This window comes from Gymnodraco acuticeps, unplaced genomic scaffold, assembly GCF_902827175.1.
Source record: "Gymnodraco acuticeps unplaced genomic scaffold, fGymAcu1.1, whole genome shotgun sequence".
Taxonomy (NCBI): domain Eukaryota; kingdom Metazoa; phylum Chordata; class Actinopteri; order Perciformes; family Bathydraconidae; genus Gymnodraco; species Gymnodraco acuticeps.
In genome coordinates this window covers 77,501-99,029 of record NW_022990914.1, presented here as the reverse complement: position 1 = coordinate 99,029, position 21,529 = coordinate 77,501, and the positions used below count along the sequence as shown (strand labels likewise).

Genomic DNA, 21,529 nt, shown 5'->3' with positions numbered 1-21,529 from the left:
CACAGCAGTCTGCTCCAGGCCCGGACTGGCCATCGGGAGGACCGGGAGGTTTCCCAATGGCCTGGCCTGTTAAGTGGCCTGAGAATTTTTTTTTTAAATGTATGTATTGTGAACGCAACGCTGCGCAAATGTGGGTCTGACTCTGCCTCACAGAGGGTGACTGGCTGTATACATGATGTGGCCTGCCGACATGGCCACTTTCATACAGATCATACTAATGCCCTCGATTGGTCTGTGTGTCATTCAAGCTCGGGAGGGTGTGTGTTAGTGTGGCGCGATAAAGCGTGCGCACCGGTTACGTGTATTGTTGTTAGCATCTGGTGCTAGCTAGCTGCGCTAATGGATATAAGGAGCTTTTTCAACAACAAGGTGGAGGAGAGTCCTCTCCTGTCAGACTAAGACCCCGGCCACACGAGGACGAAAACGGCTAAACGCATAGGATTAACGCAAACGCAATCGCAAACAAGCTTCCGTCCACACGCAATAGTTATCCGGATAGTGTCTGCCCACACGAGACCGCTCCGTTTAGCTCCAACCGCTGGAGAAGCTGCAGTACATATGCAGGAGCCTGTACGTGGCGCTGTAACTTCCTCCACAAAAGCAGCGAAGAAGCATGGTTGTCATGGTTGCCCTTCTGTTTATTCTCCGCGGTGGGGGCCGAGGGAACCGGGCAGAGTTTTTCGCCAGTCAACGTGTATTAAAGTTTAAATCTTCCGACAAAATTATAAAAGTGCCGGTCAAAGGTCTTCTTTGTTATTTATTGAGCTTTAAAACAAATGAATAATGACTCTATATAATATAATAATATAAATACACGGAGCCTCTCTTTTTCCTCCCTCTCTTCGGACAGCGCCAGTGTCTGTTTCATGCAGCAGCTGATCCAGTAATGAGTGACCCGGCCGACAGTAAAAATAAAAATATTTATAACTAGTTTAGGTAGTTTGAGAGGTGTCTCCGTCCTGTCAGATTAGACTTCACTTGCGTTTATGTCCATATCGAGAGAAAGATAAATAATCTGAATTCAGTGTGCAGTTTACTTTGACGCGGGGGTGAGCAGCAGAGGTGGGGAGAGGCGGGGCTATTGCGCAATCATTATCAGAAAATGATCGTTGAAGCTGCAGTACATATCCACAAAAGCAGCGAGTAAGATCCCCCCGGATGTGTAAGTCTGCTGTAGATGTTGCACAAAGAACTGTAGCATGGTCAGTAGCGTCCGGAGCACGATAGCAACTCTGCGATCCGCCATTGTTGTTGTTGTTGGTGGCGGAACACATCAGCAATGGCGCGGGGTACGCGGAGGTGAGCAGCAGAGGTGGGGAGAGGCGGGGCTATTGCGCAATCATTATCAGAAAATGATCGTATAGGGCGCACACACGGAGCCGTTGGACCCCCCAGAGCGTTGCGTATGCCATTCTATCCACCTTGGGACCCGTTATCGTTTCCTCAGTCGTTTAGTGCCGTATTCGGTCGTCCTCGTGTGGCCGAATGGTCTATATGACACTAAACAGTAACGCAAACGGCCGCTTTCGTCCTCGTGTGGCCGGGTAAGAGACTGATAACTACAGCTCAGGTGAGGTAAAGGACTCCGAGTGTTTAGATAGTTAACTTAGTCTAAGTTATCTCTGTGGGTCTCGAAGGGTTTGGTCACCATTTATGTAAACACATATTTCCATTTGAGGGGGGAGTGATTGGTAAAATATGCATGAATAATACAAAAAAAATGTTAACTAGGTGAAATAAGGTAAGATAAACGTATTGAGAGCTAAAACTAGTCTTTGCTGCTGCCTCAAAGAGGAGCAGGGGGAGACAGGTGAGGCTGGTTCAGGAGCACAGACACACTCACAACTATAAATGAACCAAAAACAAATAAATAAACAAGTTTCAATGTTTTTTCATATTGGATATGGTATGTTATTGGTTATGGCCATGTTTTTATGATTATTTAAATGTATACAGTTCTGTTTCATATGGGTGTAGTCTCTTTATTTCCCCCTCAAAATGCACCAGATTGATGCATTTAAGTCCAACATTTAAAACAAATCTTACCGGGGGAGCATGCCCCCGGACCCCCCTATAGGATTTGAGGTCCACCTCCACTTAAAATATGTTCACATAGGTTCCTAGATTTGCACCTTTTTTTAAATAGTAACCCATGTCCATATGTTTATTTTTGGGTAGTAGATTTAGAGGGCTATCACTATGGGCAGCAACGCTGTAAAAATTGACAAATAAAACTGGTAGTGGCCTGGCTGGGTGTATAATTCCCGGCCTGACTTATTGTCCCAGTCCGGCCCTGGTCTGCTCTGTTGGTGATGATGATGGAGGTGACGATGTAGGACTCCAGCAGGTCCACTCTCCACCAGGGGTTGGTCTGCCAACCCCTGGTGGAGAGTGGACCTGCAAGATAGTGAGATTCAGGCTTCCATCAATTGCTTTGTTTGCGTCTCCATAATAGTCTGGATTACGCCCTGACTGGCTTGCTTTTCCACGCAAGGCCACATTTTCTGTGAATGAGACATTTGAAATAAATAAATATTTGGTGGATGGAAAAAAAAAATGTAATCAATGAACGTGAAAAAAAACGTTGGCCACTTGAGGGCAGCCAACACAAGTTGTGAACAGAACATCGACATATCAACTCGTTTTTTAGTTCATTGGGTAAAGATGTTTGCAATCAGTCACTAATTTATACATGAATAGCATCCCATTCAACAGCACTGGATATTTTATTGACACTATGTCGTGAAATAATCCACAACACACACAAGTTTTGATTGGCCAATTAATGTCTGATAGAGCTTTTCAACAATAATGTTTCTAGCCTCCATGAACAATCTGTAATCTACAACTGTGCATTTTCTTTGTCAAACAATTGCCTTATTTACCAAGGGGTCAGATCTCTGCTGTATGTTCTCGAGTCCCCTCTCAAGTCACCTCTCGAGTTCCCTCTCAAGTCTCCTTTCGAGTCACCTCTCAAGTCACCTCTCGAGTTCCCTCTCGAGTTCCATCTCAAGTCACCTCTCCAATCCCTACTCAAGTCCCTTCTCTAGTCCCTACTCAAGTCCCTACTCAAGTGCCGTTGGAGGTTCCGCTGGGGGTTCTGCCAACTCCATGCCCTATCCCGTTGGGGGTCCCGCCGACTACTCTTCTGCCGGGGGTCCTGCCAACCCTATGTCCTGTGCCGTTGGAGGTCCCGCCGACTACTCTTCTGCAGAGGGTCCTGCCAACCCTATGTCCTGTGCCTTTGGGGGCCCCGCCGTCACCTGTCTTGCCGGGGGTCCTGCCAACTCCTTGTCCTCTTCCGCCAGGGGCCCTGCCTACTCCTTGCTCTGTTGCGTTGGTGGTCCAATCTACACCAGCCCTTGCTCCATCCGGGGTCCCTTTGACACCAGCCCAGGTCATGTCCAGGATCACGTCAACGCCTGTCCCACCGGCTCCGGGGCCTGTCCGGCCGACACCGGGTCCTGTCCGTCCTCCGGAGCTGTGCGGTCTTCGCCCTCGAGCCCCGCCCCCTGACTCCTCGAACTCTGCCTTGCCCCCGGGCCGTCTGCCCGAGACCCCCTCCTCGAACTTTGCCTTGCCCCCGGGCCGTCCGCCCGAGACCCCCTCCTCGAACTCTGCCTTGCCCCCGGGCCGTCCGCCCAAGATCCCCTCCATGGATTATGCTTTGCCCCGGGATGTCCATCCGAGTAATAATCAACATACATAATATAATATGGCAGCTAATTGAGAAAGTGTAATAAGTCGACTATAGAGCTAAATCCTGAAGTGATTAACCTGATGCTTGAATACAATTTTCTGCCCAAAATTCAGAGAGAAATGGCAGCTAAGTACGAATCATTTTGTATGCTTTGTGTACACTTTTGTCTAACTTATTTTTCTCCCTGCCCAGGCAGTATTGTGTCAGAATACAAAAGGTTAGCATGAATAAAATCACCTGTTTATAGACCTGAATAATCCCCTTTCTCAATAAGCCTACACTTCTTTGCATGCCTCACTAAGAACAATCTCTAGCGATCTTTTTTTGCAGATGAAGATGGTGCTGTACACTTTAAAAAAAGAGGAGGTTGTGTGAAACAGCTCCACCTGCTGGCCTTAAACAGACAGGTGACAGGGAAACATCTGCAGGAAGAGTCTAGTATCAGCAACAGCAAGGGAGCCGTGCACAAGTCCAATCCAGACATTGCTTAAACAGACTCATATAATGTCTCTTGTTTTTATTGTGAGCTCGCAGTTTACTGTAAATTCCCAGATAACATTGGTTGTACTTCCTGGTCAGATAAACAAAGATGCCACACACTGCCAAGTGGATCATTTAAGTTACAACTTCCGGGTTTGATTAGATGATGTGTGTACTATTATGTATTCTCTGGAACATAATATTGCTGCTGAAACAAAGAAAAACCTAAAAACAACCAGAGAAGCAATCAAAATGTGATGGACTTATGCACATTGATTGGCATGGATGAATATAATTATATGAAAACGTATTGACCTTAATGTATTGGCTGATTTAACATGAGGTCTATGCCAACTAACTGACTTGGTAACTCAACGCAATACTGCATCTTGAATAAATTAGACAGTTGAAATACACATTAAAAAGTAGAGTGGAAAACATCAACCCTTTATTGTTCTTAATATTTGGCAAGATAAATATTAGACACACATACAATAAAATTATAAAAGCATTAAAAAAGTTGTTGATTGTCCACACTGATTACTGACATGACTCAGTGAAACTGAATGATCTTAATGAATTGTTACATGATTGTGTTGAATGTCCCCATTAGGGTCTGACTTGATTGCTTGATTGATAAATGAGACAGTTGAAATGCACGATAAAAAAGCAGAATGGAAAAACATGATCCTGTTATTGTTCATGTTGATTGGCAAGTCACATTACTTTTTGTGCTGGAGCGCCTCAGGTATACAAAGCTCGAACTCCCATCCATCTGCAGCTAGCAAGTGAAGCTTAAGCTCTGATTGCAACACAAGTCTGTACAAGAGCGTCAGCTGTATCAAAAGTCATTGATACACGTTTTGAACCTATTCAGACATAATCCAGTCTGGAGCCGTACACCTCCACCTCACAGAGAAGCAGGTACTCGCTGCTTCCAGGATTAACGATGCTGACGTAGCGACCGTCCATCCCGTTACTGGAAGGTTTCCGTGAAACCTCCAGGGATGCTTGAGATCACAGCACACTTAGCAGAAGAAGAAAATAGTTAATGACAATTTAAATACATGGATTCTCTAAAGACACACATCATTTCAAGTTACTGCACAGTGGTTACACATATAATTATATCCATTATAATAAGAGCTGCAGTATAATAAAGTTAGGACTGTACCTCGGATTGTTGTTGCCATCGTTATCAAGAGAATCTCCAATTGTTATCTCTGCTCCATTAATATGCAAAGGGCCACCTTTTGTAGTTGGTTATCTTAACGGAAAATATTTTGTGGGTTTTGCCCAGGTCCAGTCGCCACCATGGGTCCAATTCCTTGTTTGTGTGGGTACAAGAACACTTTGCCCAGTCGCTGGCACGATTTCCATCAATGGCATTATAAGCACTGCCCTGTTTGATATTGGAATGACTGTGAGGCTTTTCCTTGGAGTGCCAGGTTCTCTCCTGCAAACACAACACATTTGCAAACATCAGCATTGATAATTAGTTTTCAGAAGCTCTGCATTTAGCCTTTGATGTTCATTCAAGTTAATGGAGTTTTAACTCTGGTGTGATTGTAGCTGTATAGACAGATAGATGGATAGATGAGGATTTATCATCCCGAAAATAAAGTATTTAGTGGCTTTGTTTTCAATTCTCACCAGTTGGAGCACGGTACCTGTAGACTTCCACCTCACAGAGTGTAAGGAGTCTTCCTGAACCAGGTAGAGCAACCGTCACGTATCGTCCCTCTACAAGTTTGGTAAAAGTAATTTTTAAAGACCTGCCTGCTGGGATATGAGAAATCACACCATCCCTAAAAGAAAGGAAAAGGAGGAAATACATAAAGTTTAAATAACTGCAGTATTAAAAAGGTAGCAACACAGAGTCATACGTTATTCTAACACTTTCTGAAGACATTCTTTTAGACAGCGAATTAATCACGATCTGGATGCTGCTAAATTATTTGCTGGGGTTAACCTTGTAATCAAGAAATCATTGCAGCCACTCACACTGGGTTTGCCGCACCATTGTCTTTCAAAGAGTTGCCGATGTGAACCTCTGCCCCGTTGATCCTTTCTGCACAGCAGTCTGCTCTGTTGGTGATGGTGATGGAGGTGACGATGTAGGACTCCAGCAGGTCCACTCTCCACCAGGGGTTGGTCTGTCAACCAGTAGCGGTGCATGAACCAGCAAGATAGTGAGATTCAGGCTTCCATCAATAGCTTTGTTTGCGTCTCCATAATAGTCTGGATTACGCCCTTACTGGCTTGCTTTTCCACGCAAGGCCACATTTTCTGTGAATGAGACATTTGAAATAAATACATATTTGGTGGATGGAAAATTGATGTAATCAATGAACATAAAAAAAAACGTTGGCCGCTTGAGGGCAGCCAACACAAGTTGTGAACAGAACATCGACATATCACCTCATTTTGAGTTCATTGGGTAAAGATGTTTGCAATCAGTCACTAATTTATACATGAATAGCATCCCATTCAACAGCACTGGATATTTTATTGACACTATGTCGTGAAAAAATCCACAACACACACAGGTTTTGATTGGTCAATTGTTGTCTGATAGAGCTTTTCAACAATAATGTTTCTAGCCTCCATGAAACATCTGTAATCTACAAACATGCATTTTATTTTTCAAACAATTGCCTTATTTACCAAGGGGTCAGTTCTCTGCTGTATGTTTCCTCTGGAGACTTCATGTTTCCTTATCACATTAGTAGGCATACTGCACCATGTTTGTCTCCAAAGTAGTTGTGATGTCGCAAAATCACCTCATACTTGCAGGATTTACAATCTGAGGTTATTTTTTTATTCTAAAAACAGCGTTCTTCACACACACACATCATTCTGCACACTGAAGCCCAAACATCCAAGTGGTGTCACAAATGGCAAACCACATGTTAACCACTTCAGTGTTTTATAACAAAGACACCATAGATAAAGCCAGATCCTACTTACGGTAGGTGTAAGCCGAACACGTGCCCAGCAGGAGCAGCAGAGGCAGAACTGAACTGTGCGTCATTGCTCTTGATGAGACACACGATAGAGTCAACTCCTGAAGAAATTAACATTGTCCTCATTATTACTTTATGCAATTCATCTCAGAAACAACAGTCATGTTCCAGAAGTTAACTATAAGTATAGGAATTAATAACTGGTGATAAATGGGATCATTATTTTAGCACAGCGTAAACAACCCTCAGAACTGTATATCTAAAATAGTGCTGTCAATTAATAATTTACCGTCAATCACAATAATAATCTGATTAATTATGAATAATCACAGCTAAATAAATGTTAGTTTTTCCTTGTCTTCTGGGGAGAGATAATATAGATGTGTTGTAGTAAAGAGATGCATAACAAACGAGTAAGATCATTTTTTTAAATCTTTATTATAACATCTTAGTTTAGTTTTAAAGATTATTGAATTATTTGCACACTGAAAAACTGAAACGTTGACTTTATTTAAATGTATCATGTAAACAGATCTCACATAGCTGTATTAGGTTTAAAGCAATAATATCAAGTTAAATAAAAAATATTAGGTTCAACTTAATATTATTGCTTTCAACTAACCTAATACAGCAATGTGATTTAATTCAAGTCAACGTTTCAGTTTGTTCAGGTCATGATGTCTGGAAATGTTCCCACACATAGCTAAAGCCTAATCAAAGCCGCTGTGATTGCCCTCTGCATTATGTGCGCTACACATTTGCTCGTATGGTAGTATTCTTGCTGCTTGCAAGGTAATTAAAGGTGTTAAAACGTGGTAATGCTAATGCATTAAAGTTGACTGTCCGATTTTTAAAAGCATCATTATTCAACTAAAACAACTTACCTTGACTTGCAAAATAAACTCGGAGGAAGACGAGGAGCCGCTGATTATAAAGTGCAGATGGATATAATTGAATGTGGACCACACAGTGATATTTATGTGCACATCTTATCATGGCACATGTTGTTATTCATTGATGATTTACCCACAGATTACCTTGTCCTTGTGGGCAGATAAGGCTCATTTGGGTTAAGAAATGAAAAACTTACTACTCATTAAAATATAAAAGCATCCAGTTATAAAACAGGGCACAGGTCAACACTAGTCAAAATAATCAACATACATAATATAATATGGCAGCTAATTGAGAAAGTGTAATAAGTCAACTATAGAGCTAAATCCTGAAGTGATTAACCTGATGCTTGAATACAATTGTCTGCCCAAAATTCAGAGAGAAATGGCAGCTAAGTACGAATCATTTTGTATGCTTTGTGTACACTTTTGTCCAACTTGTTTTTCTCCCTGCCCAGGCAGTATTGTGTCAGAATACAAAAGGTAAGCATGAATAAAATCACCTGTTTATAGACCTGAATAATCCCCTTTCTCAATAAGCCTACACTTCTTTGCATGCCTCACTAAAACAATCTCTAGCGATCTTTTTTTGAAGATGAAGATGGTGCTGTACACTTTAAAAAAGAGGAGGTTGTGTGAAACAGCTCCACCTGCTGGCCTTAAACAGACAGGTGACAGGGAAACATCTGCAGGAAGAGTATCAGCAACAGCAAGGGAGCCGTGCACAAGTCCAATCCAGACATTGCTTAAACAGACTCATATAATGTCTCTTGTTTTTATTGTGATCTCGCAGTTTACTGTAAATTCCCAGATAACATTGGTTGTACTTCCTGGTCAGATAAACAAAGATGCCACACACTGCCAAGTGGATCATTTAAGTTACAACTTCCGGGTTTGATTAGATGATGTGTGTACTATTATGTATTCTCAGGAACATAATATTGCTGCTGAAAAATAAAAAATAAATAAAAACAACCAGAGAAGCGATCAAAATGTGATGGACTTATGCACATTGATTGGCATGGATGAATATAATTATATGAAAACGTATTGACCTTAATGTATTGGTTGATTTAACATGAGGTCTATGCCAACTTTGAAATCTCTATTATATGAGCTGTCGTCCCTCTGTTTTTAGATAAGAATACAACCAAAACTCTCCAGTATCAAATACTTATTTCACTCCAGGGTGATAGCAGGACACCCCAACTAGTCACTCAGAGAAAATCAGGACATTCTGGTGTAGAGTTTCAAAATAAAAGACCTTTGAAATCTCTATTATATGAGCTGTCGTCCCTCTGATTTTAGATAAGAATACAACCAAAACTCTAAAGTGTCAAATACTTATTTCACTCCAGGGTGAATGATGCTATCACCCTGGAGTGAAATAAGTATTTGATACTGGAGGGTTTTTGTTTTATTCTTATCTAAAATAAGAGGGATGATAGTTCATATAATAGAGATTTAACAGGTCTTTTATTTTGAAACTCTACACCAGAATGTCCTGATTTTCCTTCATGTGACAGGAAGGCCTTCCTTTTTTAACTGAAAAGCAAATTAATTAAATACTGAACTCAGCGTTTCACATGTGTAAATGACAGCGTTTCACATGTGTGTGTGAGAGCATTTCACAGGTGTATGTGAGAGCATTTCACAGGTGTGTGTGAGAGCGTTTCATGTGTGTGTGAGAGAGCGTTTCACATGTGTGTGTCAGAGCGTTTCAGATGTGTGTGAGAGTGTTTTATATGTGTGTGAGAGCGTTTTATATGTGTATATGAGAGCATTTCACATGTATATGTGAATAACTTTGGATTTCATGTGTGTGTGAGAGTGTTTCACAAGTGTATGTGAACGGTATTTCGGAATAATGTCCCTAACGGCCCCTCATAGACTTATGTGCACATTGATTGGCATGGAAGAATATAATTATAAGAAAACGTATTGACCTTAATGTATTGGCTGATTTAACATGATGTTTATGCCAACTAACTGACTTGGTCACTCTTACATGCAATGCCACATTCTCTATAAATGAAACAGTTGAAACTGCATTGAAGATACCCTTTGCAACTTGATGATTCTGCTTTGCTTTGGTTTACATCCATGGAGAAATATGTGTTTCAGGGTATGCACACACACAGTTTATTTTACGTGCAAATTATCCAATTATTACATTACATTACATGTCACTTGTTAGTCACTTTTATCCAAAGCGACTTACATACATTCAGTACTGTGGGCAGCACAGGAGCAATTTGGGGTGAACTTCTTTCCAAGGGGCACAACGACATGCTGACTGCAGTGGGATTGAACCAGTGCTCCCCTGATCCGAAGCTCAACCTACTATCCCACTGAGCCACACCCTCCAGATTTTGCTAAAATAACTGATGCTTTTTACTAATTTAGTCAAATATGTTATTCAAAGATCAGTTATTTTCATTCTGTTACACATCATTTCACAACATATTGTGGTTGTAGTTAATTAATTCTAATAAGAAAAACTTATTACGCATTATACACACTAACAATACAAATATATAAGCATAAAAAAAGTGTTTTATTTCTGTTCAGTGATAATGATGGCCATTGATAATTGGAAATGATTGACCTTAATGCAATGACATGATGATTATAATGTCCCTTGATTTATTTTCCACGCAATGCCACATGTTGCATAAATTAGACACTTGAAATACACATTAATTAACCTGTTAATGTTCATAATATTTGTCAAGTTTGATTACTTTTTCAATGGAGTTGCTCAAGATTACCAAGCTGAAACTCCCATCCACCTGCAGCTAGCAAGTGAAGCTTAAGCTTTGGTGAAATGAAAAAAAACAAGCATGTAGAGCATCAGCTTAACATCAATGTCAAACATCATTGTTGCACATAGAAACTCCTCAGACATAATCCAGCCTGGAGCCGTACACCTCCACCTCACAGAGTGCCAGGTTCCCGGTTCTTCCAGGAATGACGATGCTGACGTAGCGACCGTCCATCCCGTTACACTGGAAGGTTTCCGTGAAACCTCCAGGGATGCTTGAGATCACAGCACACTTAGCAGAAGAAGAAAATAGTTAATGACAATGTAAATACATGGATTCTCTAAAGACACACATCATTTCAAGTTACTGCACAGTGGTTACACATATAATTATATCCATTATAACAAGAGCTGCAGTATAATAAAGTTAATGGACTGTACCTCGGATTGTTGTTGCCATCGTTATCAAGAGAATCTCCAATTTTTATCTCTGCTCCATTAATATACGAAGGGCCACCTTTGTTGTTGGTTATCTTAACGGAAAATATTTGGTGGGTTTTGCCCAGGTCCAGTCGCCACCATGGGTTCAATTCCTTGTTTGTGTGGGTACAAGAAGCCTTTGCCCAGTCGCTGGCACGATTTCCATCAATGGCATTATATGTTGATTATATGTACATTTGATGTTGTGATGACTGTGAGGCTTTTCCTTGGAGTGCCAGGTTCTCTCCTGCAAACACAACACATTTGCAAACATCAGCACTGATACTCAGTTTTCATTAATTCTCTCTAGCATATTTTGTATATCCGAAAACAACAATTCTGTCTATTTGCAAAAGTATACCCTTTCCAGTGGAAAGAAGAAAATGCAGCAAAAGGTCATGGAAAGTTGTTGATGCATGTTGTTAATTGGATCATGATAAATGATGCAGCAGTAGAAATAAATGTGTTTGTACAGTATGTCGGTGTCCACAGTATATATGACAGATTTGCAAAATGTCACCTCTGTTTCCTCCAATTATTTATCAAATGATATTGCCCATTAATCATTTTCAAGATGTTAATTTAAAAATAACCTAGCTGCTGCTTTCTCACTAAGTTAGATATCAGAGTTAAGAAACATTTGGATCAAATACAGTATACAGTAGATGTGCCAAATGTCGTTCAAACTGTGGTTTGACTGCAGCTGTATACAAAATGTGCAATATTCATTACCTACTAAATGAAATCTGGGTTGGCTCTGCAATTATATTTAATTCTCACCTGTTGGAACACGGTAACCGTAGACCTCCACCTCGCAGAGTGTTAGGGTTTTCTTTAAACCACGTAGAATCACAGTCACATAACGTCCCTCCACATGTTCGGTAAAAGTCATTTTTAAAGACATGCCTGAAGGGATGTGATAAATTATACCGGCCCTAAAAGAGACAGAGGAAGCAGGTCATAACATCCTTTTGTAACCAACATTTGACCTGCCAGAAGAACAGATAAGGCAGTATTTCACAGAGCAATTCAACCCTGTAACTAGAAATCATTGCGATCACTCACACTGGGTTTGAAGCGCCGTTGTTTTCTAAAGAGTTGCCGATGTGAACCCTTGCCATGTTGAGCTTTCCTGCACAGCAGTCTCCTCTGTTGATGATGATGACGGAGGTGATGATGTAGGACTCCAGCAGGTCCACTCTCCACCAGGGGTTGGTCATCTCAACAGTGGAGGTGCATGATCCAACAGAGTAGTTAGATTCACGGTTTCCATCAATAGCATTGGAGGCAAATCCATACAAGTCGGCAATACGCTCTGACATGCTCGCTCTTCCACGTAAAGCCACATTCTCTGTGAATGAGATCGTAGAAATACATTTATTTTGTATGTAAAACATTTTTTTAAATGAACAAACCTGCATTAAACTTGTTCCAGTCGGCTATGGGGGCAGCCAACACAAATTCGTTATACAACATGACACATCATAACCCTTCAAGTTGAGGAACTTGTTTGCAATCAGTTGCTAACTTGTAGCAGTTACAGAGCCACACGATGGTTCATTCAGAGCTGGTTATGTCAATCTGATGAAGGTAAGTCAAATATTCACTTTAGAAATCACCTCTGTTTTTGGTTTCCACCAACTGCTAAGATAAACATCTTGCTTTGTCACCAGTGAGTTCATATTTGTGTCTATCTGCTGTTGTTTTTATTTGTACAGATGTATAACCATTACCTCCGCGTTGGCCTGAAAAGATTCCTTTAATGGGCGCATCTATGCGTTTTGGGGTTTAACTAACGCATCCTGTAGCGTGTTATATACTGTTGTAGGATTGTGTGCATGTAAATGGTCAGCAAAGAATAAAATCCCTGTGTTCCCTCCAGTAGGGGATTCAGAAAATGTTGGTAAACTACGGTGCAGACCTTGTAATGATGGGGTGTGAAAAAATCCTTCTTGCACTCTCACGTCTTAAACTAAGATGGATGTGAAAACAGCCATCTGCTGTGAAACTCCAAAAACATCACTCCAACAAAAATCCAAACATATTAATGTTCAGGGAGACATAACAGTTTTATAACAACGTTAATATCGATACAGCCACGTCCTACTTACGGTAGTTGTTAGCTGAGCTTGTTCCCAGAAGGAGCAGCAGAGACAGAACTGACGTGTGTTTCATCGTTCTGATTGAGAAAGACAATTACATCATTACACTAAATAAATAACACTAAATATCTTTCTTATTACTTAATGAAATATATCTCTGATTCTCTTTGCTACAGAAGTTAGATATCCAGAGTGCAGATAAATGGAATAGCCCAAAAACGTATAAATGATATCACTACATGTTTTTAGCACTGCATGTCAAGTCGAGTAAGCAAACAAATATGAAATGAATAAAAACATCCACTCTGTATATTTGAGAGAATAATTATTTAACAACCACAAACCTTGACTTGCAGAATAAATCCAGAAGAAGACGAGGAGCGGCTCTTTATGCTGTGTTGATGAATGTGATTTGCTTCAGACCATACAGGGATATGTATTAATCTTGTACGTCTTATCATGGCATGTGTTGTCAATAAGTGATGATTTATCAAATAAAACGTTGTCCTTGGATGAAGATAAGGCTTATTCTCGTCAGGGATGTTGTCTTGGATTTTGCCTGGTGCCAGCTTTCTTATTCAAGATTTAACGCATTCAATCTTCCACTAAATCTGGTTTCAGGTTACAAAATGAGTTGAATGTAAATTGCAATAAGGTAAGCGTGCACTTTTATGACTTGTTTTGCTCATATAAGATACCTATTGTTTTGAACAATTGTGCCACTGAACACTTGGCAGTTTCCAAATGAATATGGTTGTACTTCCTGGTCAGATAATCAAAGATAAAACAGTAAAACTGGAGCATATTAATGTTGTTGATACGCTGCCATGTGGATTATTTAAGATACGACTTCCCGGTGTCCTAAGATAATAAGTGTACTTTGAATTCTCCGGAATTGTTGCTGAAAAGGCAAAAAAAACATGAAGTGTGAAACCACAGGAATCAGTCCATAAATATAGAAAATACATCTCGAAAAGCTGAACATGTCATGAACTTATGTGCAAACTGATTGACCTTAATGTATGTGTATTGGCTGATTTAACAGAATAGGCATGCCGCCTAAATGACTTGGTCACGCAATGTCAAATTGTCTTTAAATGAAACTCTAGTATGTCTTTGAGTATCTGGAAATCTATCAATAAAAATGTATTTTAAAATGTGCACATTGTTGCCTTTTACAGAGTTGAGGAGAAACCACAGTAAAAGATGGAGCGGTCAGAGAACGTTGTGAAGATGTATTTTGTAACTTGATGGATGCACCAGCAGCTACATGTTGAAAATGGTGTTGTTTGTATAGGCCTCCACAATACAACATTAAGTGATTTGGGACAAATTAAGAATGATTAAGAGCAGTCAAAGACAACATTTGCAAATCCCTTTCTACAACTATCCAGAATCTAGATAAAGTGAACTTCACTTTTAATTCCCACCTAAATACGCTTGTACTTCCCAGAACAACTAGATAAAGCAGTTCAGTCGGAGACCATTGATGTTGCTGATACGCCACCATGTGAATCATATAAGTCACAACTTACCTGCTTTGTTAGATAGCGTTTGTACTTTGTCTTTTACGAAATGTAATATTAATGCTTAAAAGGCAAACAAACAATGAAGTGTGAAACCCTTTGAGGACAGAAGAGCGGAGAAAAGGTCCATAATAATACAAACATGCACACCTTGAGAATGTGTTTTATTTCTGTATGAATGATCAGTGTGTAATAAATACCAATAAAACATATACATGTTATTATTGTTTAAAGGTGTTGTGCTAAAAATACAGTTGGAGTCAATGGGCATTAGTACCCCATGTCAAAATCAGGATAACTTTATTTGTCTCAAAGGGGAGACATTTACATTACATTACATGTCACTTGTTAGACGCTTTTATCCAAAGCGACTTACTTAGTACTTACAGTACTGTGGGCAATCCCCACAGGAGCAATTTGGGGTGAAGTGTCTCTGGGACACAACGACATGCTGACTGCAGTGGGGTTTGAACCTGTGACCTCCTGATCCAAATACCAACGTACAACCCACTGCGCCACACGCCTACCCACGATTTACAATCGTTACAGCAGAGAGCCAAAGATAGCTTAATATCACCCAAGAAGCATAAGAACTTACTTAACTTACTTACTTACTTACACAATTTACAAGATCCAGTACCAATAACAGTTTAGCGATATAACAGCCAGGAGAAAGAATAAAAGGTGGTAGAATAAATGGCACAGCTATTTATGGTATGTATATATATATATATATATATACAGTATATTGCACAACAGGAGTGTTTTAGTCTTTGTTGTTATATGTGTGTGTCGGGTCTACCAGGGTGGTTGTACAGTCTGACCGCTGCAGGAAAGAAGGACCTGCAGTATCTCTCTGTGAGACACCGCAGGTTTTGTAAAGCACTTTGAGTTGCCTTGTGTTGAAAGATAAGATAAGATAGAACTTTATTGATTCCAATTTGGGAAATGTTTTTGTTGCAGCAGCATAAAAACACATGGCATTGTACAATAAAAATAAAAAGACAAGAAATAAACAAGAAAGTCGAAAATATACATGTTGAATTTACAAATGAACAATAACAAGTTAAAGCAAGGTATTATATTTACATAAGTATGTGACGGATGGAATATTAAATATTAGAATGAATATATAAATAAAAACTGTACAGTGAAGAGAACAACTATGGAGCAGAGGTGAACGATGTATAAAGGTGCCCTATAAATAACTTGCCTTCCCTTGCATTGCATTGCATGTAATATTCTTATAAATATTTGTTTTTTATTTTTGATCTTTTCTAAAATAGAGAAACTCAAATCTCTCACAAACCAATCTGATGCCTCTCTAATTATCTTCACAGCTTTCCACTTTACATAACAATACTGCACATATTTTATTTTATAGTAGTAGGCCTACTGCTTTTTTGGTTTATCCAGATATCATGTAAATAATTTTCTATAACTTAACGCATACATTATTTTAATAGTTTTTTAACAATAGTTTTTATTTCATTCTTTGGTTGTTTTTATTACTTTTTATCTTCTTTAACTGTGTTTATGTTTGCACCATGTACACCAAGGCAATGTCTTCGCATGTGTAAACCCTACCTGGCTAAACACCTGATTCTTTCTGATTCAGATTCCTGTAACTGCCTACATTTCCCAAAAAGCCCTATAATAATGAGTCTCGCGAGATGTGAGTGTAAACCCCGTCTGCGGCTGCGCAATATCATTCGAAAACTTGCACGCTGAGCGACGCGGCCGTGGAGGAGAAAGAAACGCAGCGAACAAAACACACAATGGCGACGGTGGCGACAACGGCAGGCGCGACGGGCTCAGGCGGACCGGCGACGGGCACTGTGGGCGGCGGGACCACCGCAGTGGGGAGGAAGAAAGACGGTGGTCCGTCTGCGAAATTTTGGGAGAGTTCTGAGACGATATCGCAGTTTGAGACGGTTCGGCAGTGGATCGGAAAACACTACAAGAAGGTAGCTGGTTCTCCATTGATTTCTATGACGGCCCGTTGGCACAATGGATCCCAACTGCTATCCTAGCTAGCAACACAAACTACAGATAAAGACGAAGCTTTTCATATAAGTGTTTGTCTTTACGTGCATGGATGTATTGTAAGCACATGATCGTGTTAACATGAGTTTAAATGCTCGTTCTTTACATGATTGGGGCTGTTTATGTGTTAGCTAGCTCATCGTTAGCTAGCTAACCAGAATATCCCGAAGCGGGGAAATAAACGCTTTTACAACAAAAGTGGTTTAAAAAAGGGCATGCAATATTAAAGAGAACGTTTATTTATTAAATATAGAGAAGAAAATCACTGATTAGTAATAATATAGACAACCATTAGCACACAACCATGGCTACAAATGAGTAGAAGCGATTGAAAAGTGACATAAGAAACATATCATGGTGTTTTGGCATTATAATCTGTCTTTGTTATCAAATAACAAGTGATTATTGCACAGTACAAAAAGAAAGTGTGTGTATTATTGTATTTCTGTAACTGCTCCTTCGGTGTTGTTACAATAACACACATGGGGCGAAAATGCTTATAAAGGCGCGGAAATGGGAGTTTCTGCAATTTATGTTTTATACATGTGTAAAAAACCTTAATCGATTCAAACATTTTACACAAAACTCCCTTTGAGTCTTGCAAAAGGCCTCAGAAGCTAACCCAATGTTACCCTCGCTTGTCACGAGACCCAGCGTTATCAAGCAACTTAAAATACAACTTAATATAACCCAGCGTTCGCGTTTGTATTTCTTATGAATGTACAGAGTATGGTGTGCGTTTTGCAAGAGCAGTTGTTTTGTGGCTGGAGAGTGCGCGTTTTTGAGTGTTGTCAACACAGCAGCGTAGCCCACTGTGCATGCTCCACTTAGTTAGCTAAACAAAGAAAGCTCCTCCTGTCCCTTCATGCTCTCATCAAACCCACTGACATGCTCCATAGCCCTGTATGTTGAAGTAAAAGACAAAAAGCTTGATGGGGGAATTTTGAAAGCTGTTGTGTAGACTAAGTTAGGTTTAAACGCATATCTGGGACTAAACTTGTAAACATGCTTCTTCACAAAGCCAACCCAGAGCTTAGCTTGGCTTTGTTTATATGCAATCAGTGTTCCTAAAACAGCCGCGTTGGATGTGTTTTAAGGTTAGAAGTGGCTCTCCTTCTCCCTGTCCTTGTTATAAATAGTTTGGTTTGTCCTAATTTCTCCTAGCCAGACATTGTCATCGTATCAACAATGCAGCTATCTCTATGCCAGAGCAGGAGTGGCAAACATCAGATTACAAAATGCACCGATATTGGCAACTTCACATGATTTTTAAATGGATAAATGTGCACTTTAACAAATGAACAGTTTTCTCATTCATAGTCAATTATATGTATTTTTCAAGAAGCCTATATAGGATGTCTTACATGTGTAAATGAGCATATTTGAGCACTGGGAACAGCACAATGTAAATATGCATTATTATTTCTTCTATCTATTAATACATTTGTTTTATTCACAGACTTACTCAATGGTACACCCCCCCCCCCCCCCCTGACATTAGAGTTGTGATAAAGTACACATGCGATACAGTGTATGGGACTAATTGTGCAGCTTTCGTATGTGTATCAGTTTCCCTGGAGTGTGTATGTGTGTGTGTTTTATTAATGTTTTTACTTCCGTCTGCTCCCAGTATGTGCAGAATGACTCCCCCTCCAGTAAATCCTTGGCGGGTCTGGTGGTCCAGCTGCTGCAGTTCCAGGAGGACGCGTTCGGACGCAGGGTCAACAATCCTGCTCTTACCAAGCTACCTGTAAGCAAATCAAACACACATACATTTTGTATTTCCTCAAACAACATACTTTCCTTCTGTCTTTGCTTTAATGACATGTATAGAAGGCAATATCTGAGTGCTGAGTATTCTTCTATCTTCAGGCCAAGTGTTTCCTGGATTTCAAGGCCGGAGGTGCTCTCTGTCACACCCTGGGGTCGGTCTACAAGTTTAAGAGCGAGCAGGGGTGGTGAGTTGACCAAAACTGAAGCTATTATTATGTCCTAAAAGCAAACTCTGTTATCACAAATAAGCTCCTGTTTTTGCTTTGCCACGTTCTCTCGTTTGTTTTCACTCTTACTAAACTCTGTGTTGTAGCTGTTGTTTGTTCTGTATTACTCTATTACAACCCTATTTCGTTGTATGTCTAATTGTCCTTTCTAATCACTCCCAGGCGTAGATTTGACCTGCAGAATCCTTCCCGGATGGACAGGAACGTGGAGATGTTCCTAAATGTGGAGAAGAACCTGGTGCAGGTACGACCCGTACTCTCCGTACACAAGCTGCTGCTTTGAGGAGCGTTTCAGTGTCCCCTGTTCAGATTACTTTACTGACTATTAAATGTACAATCAAATTAAAATGTGTCTTTGGGATCGGCAAGAAAACAACGCTCACCACGCAAAGCACAACGTACAGTTCAGACACATACAAAGAACACTACATTCAGAAGTCTGCTGCTCTGTGATGAGTGAATACACTTGATGTTTGATCATGCTGCTCTTTGGATAATCCAGCACTTGTAGAAAGACCCAACAATATTTTCAAAACGCCAAGTATTGCTCAATGAAGCTGCACTTTATTGAGGCCAGATTATACAGTTTTTATTAAAGTTATCTGCTACTTTGCAAAATAACTGAAATGCATTTGTGCTGCTGGTGTTTTGTTGTTGTTGTTGTAAATGTACAGTTTCCCCCAAAACAAGATGGATAGATACACCATCAACTTTATTCTTCTAGATTCTTTTTTTGGATGAAATATATTGTTTATGGTCCTAACTTATTATTTCTGTGCTTGTAGAATAATTGCTTGACTCGACCCACCGTATTCCTGTCGACGGACATCGAGCAGAAACAAGCCATTAAGCTGAAAGACATCGTCAAGCGGCACCAGGTGAGCCTGAACCCACTGCATAAAGACCTTTCCTGAGACATTGATTTATCCGTTACTTATGACTGTCATTTCCTCCACTCTGTCCTCTCCAGGGCTCCACTACTGATGACAAGTCAAAGGCCACCCACCACATTTACCCCTCTACATCCCAACAAGAAGAAGGTAGGGGTTGAATTGTCTTTAATTTCGGATTGGATCACATTCTTGACCGTATCAGTTCATGGGCAGTGTTCTTCTTTAGCCTGGTGGCAAATATGAGTCCTTTTGCAAGCTGCTGAAAAAACTAATTCTTATGATGATTACAAATGACATCAAATGTGTGGCTGATGATCATTTTTCCAGGGTTTTCGTAACTGCAAATATGTTTTAGTTTACGCAGTTGTATTTCGTATAGCTTACTGGCCAGTGTGTATTTGTCAGCGATTGGTTTGTGTATGTTGCAGATGAGTGGCTGCGTCCTGTCACGAGGAAAGACAAACAGGTGCTGGTTCACTGGGGTCTCTCCCCCGACAGGTGAGTAGAGGACCGCATCGAGAGGCTCACAGATCTCACTGTGTCATTGATGTGTTTTCATTCAAACATGTTTTCTTCCCTTGATTTTCCTCCATCTGTCATTAAGCCACCGAAACAGCTTGCATGTTTCCGAAGCGACTTCACAGACACACATTTGAATTCACTCACCAGTTTACCAAACCTGATGAATGACATGTTGCTCGGAAAGATATTCACTCTTTTCAACCTTTCCTTCTAAGTTTCCATTTTCGAGTTATTAGACTGATTTCATGAAGATTTTTTACTTGGATTTCCTCAATAGTTGCTGTAGAAGATTTTAACCTTAAATTGGGTATTTGTATAACCTAGAATCTTGAATACCTTTCATTTTATTGCAATTTTCTTGGGGTGGTGGAAATAATCGATACAGCATAGTATCGCGATACTTTGCGTACTTGTATCGATATTTTATTGTATACATTTTTTATATAAACTGTAGTAGGGCTGTGCGATTATGGCAAATCATAATCATGATTATTTTGGTCAATAATTGATATCACGATTATTCATTGAATTTGAAAACATCCATTTATTGAACTTTACAACAAATAATAATTTAACAAATCGTATTAAATGATCTGATGACAGAATAGCTGAAACTTTAACAAAATAAATAACTCGGTTACCTCTAATCATTATAATGTGACTTGCAATATATCGTATCGTGGTGTAAGTATCGCAATAGTATTGTGGCTTAAGTATCGTGATAGTATCGTATTGTGGGGAGCCTGGAGATTTCCCACCCCTACAGTTTCCATACTGCACTGATCAATACATATCCACATTTTCTAAATGAATTGGGAGGATTATGTTTTTCATTGTAATAAGAAAACCTCTCTATTTTGGATGCAGCATGTCAGTTCATGAATCTTGTTCTTACCGCTGGCTTGTTTATTTATTCTATTAGCTATGATACCTGGGTGTCAGCAGCAGAGGTGGATGGCGACGTGGAGGACCCCCCCAGCAACGACGAGCCATGGAAGGTGAAAACAAAGTCGTATATTTTAACCAAGACATTGGCATTAATAGAGAGAAATATCTTTCAATTCATTTTTAACATTTGTATTGGGATGTTTATCTCAAAAGAAAACCAATTGGAGGAATAGCTGCTGCTTTTGTGAACAAGCAGTCATTGTGTCCAG

The 21,529-nt window shown here is 40.0% G+C and overlaps 1 protein-coding gene and 2 pseudogenes across 2 annotated transcripts in view; 1 reads left to right on the top strand and 2 right to left on the bottom strand.

The window, feature by feature from the left end:
* Positions 1-5,053: 5,053 nt before the first annotated feature.
* Positions 5,054-7,214, bottom strand: LOC117557983 (annotated as a pseudogene).
* Positions 7,215-10,939: 3,725 nt separating this feature from the next.
* On the bottom strand, positions 10,940-13,458 carry LOC117557982 (annotated as a pseudogene).
* A 3,160-nt stretch (positions 13,459-16,618) lies between these two features.
* smarcc1a (SWI/SNF related, matrix associated, actin dependent regulator of chromatin, subfamily c, member 1a) overlaps positions 16,619-21,529 on the top strand; it is a 38,540-nt gene continuing 33,629 nt past the window's right edge. For both annotated transcript variants that reach the window (XM_034233932.1, XM_034233935.1), the window contains exons 1-8: positions 16,619-16,878; positions 18,588-18,707; positions 18,830-18,915; positions 19,120-19,201; positions 19,743-19,835; positions 19,928-19,997; positions 20,279-20,348; positions 21,295-21,370. In XM_034233932.1, coding sequence (XP_034089823.1) covers positions 16,690-16,878; positions 18,588-18,707; positions 18,830-18,915; positions 19,120-19,201; positions 19,743-19,835; positions 19,928-19,997; positions 20,279-20,348; positions 21,295-21,370 — 786 coding nt within the window. In that variant the 5' untranslated portion in view covers positions 16,619-16,689. The remainder of the gene's footprint in view (positions 16,879-18,587; positions 18,708-18,829; positions 18,916-19,119; positions 19,202-19,742; positions 19,836-19,927; positions 19,998-20,278; positions 20,349-21,294; positions 21,371-21,529) is intronic.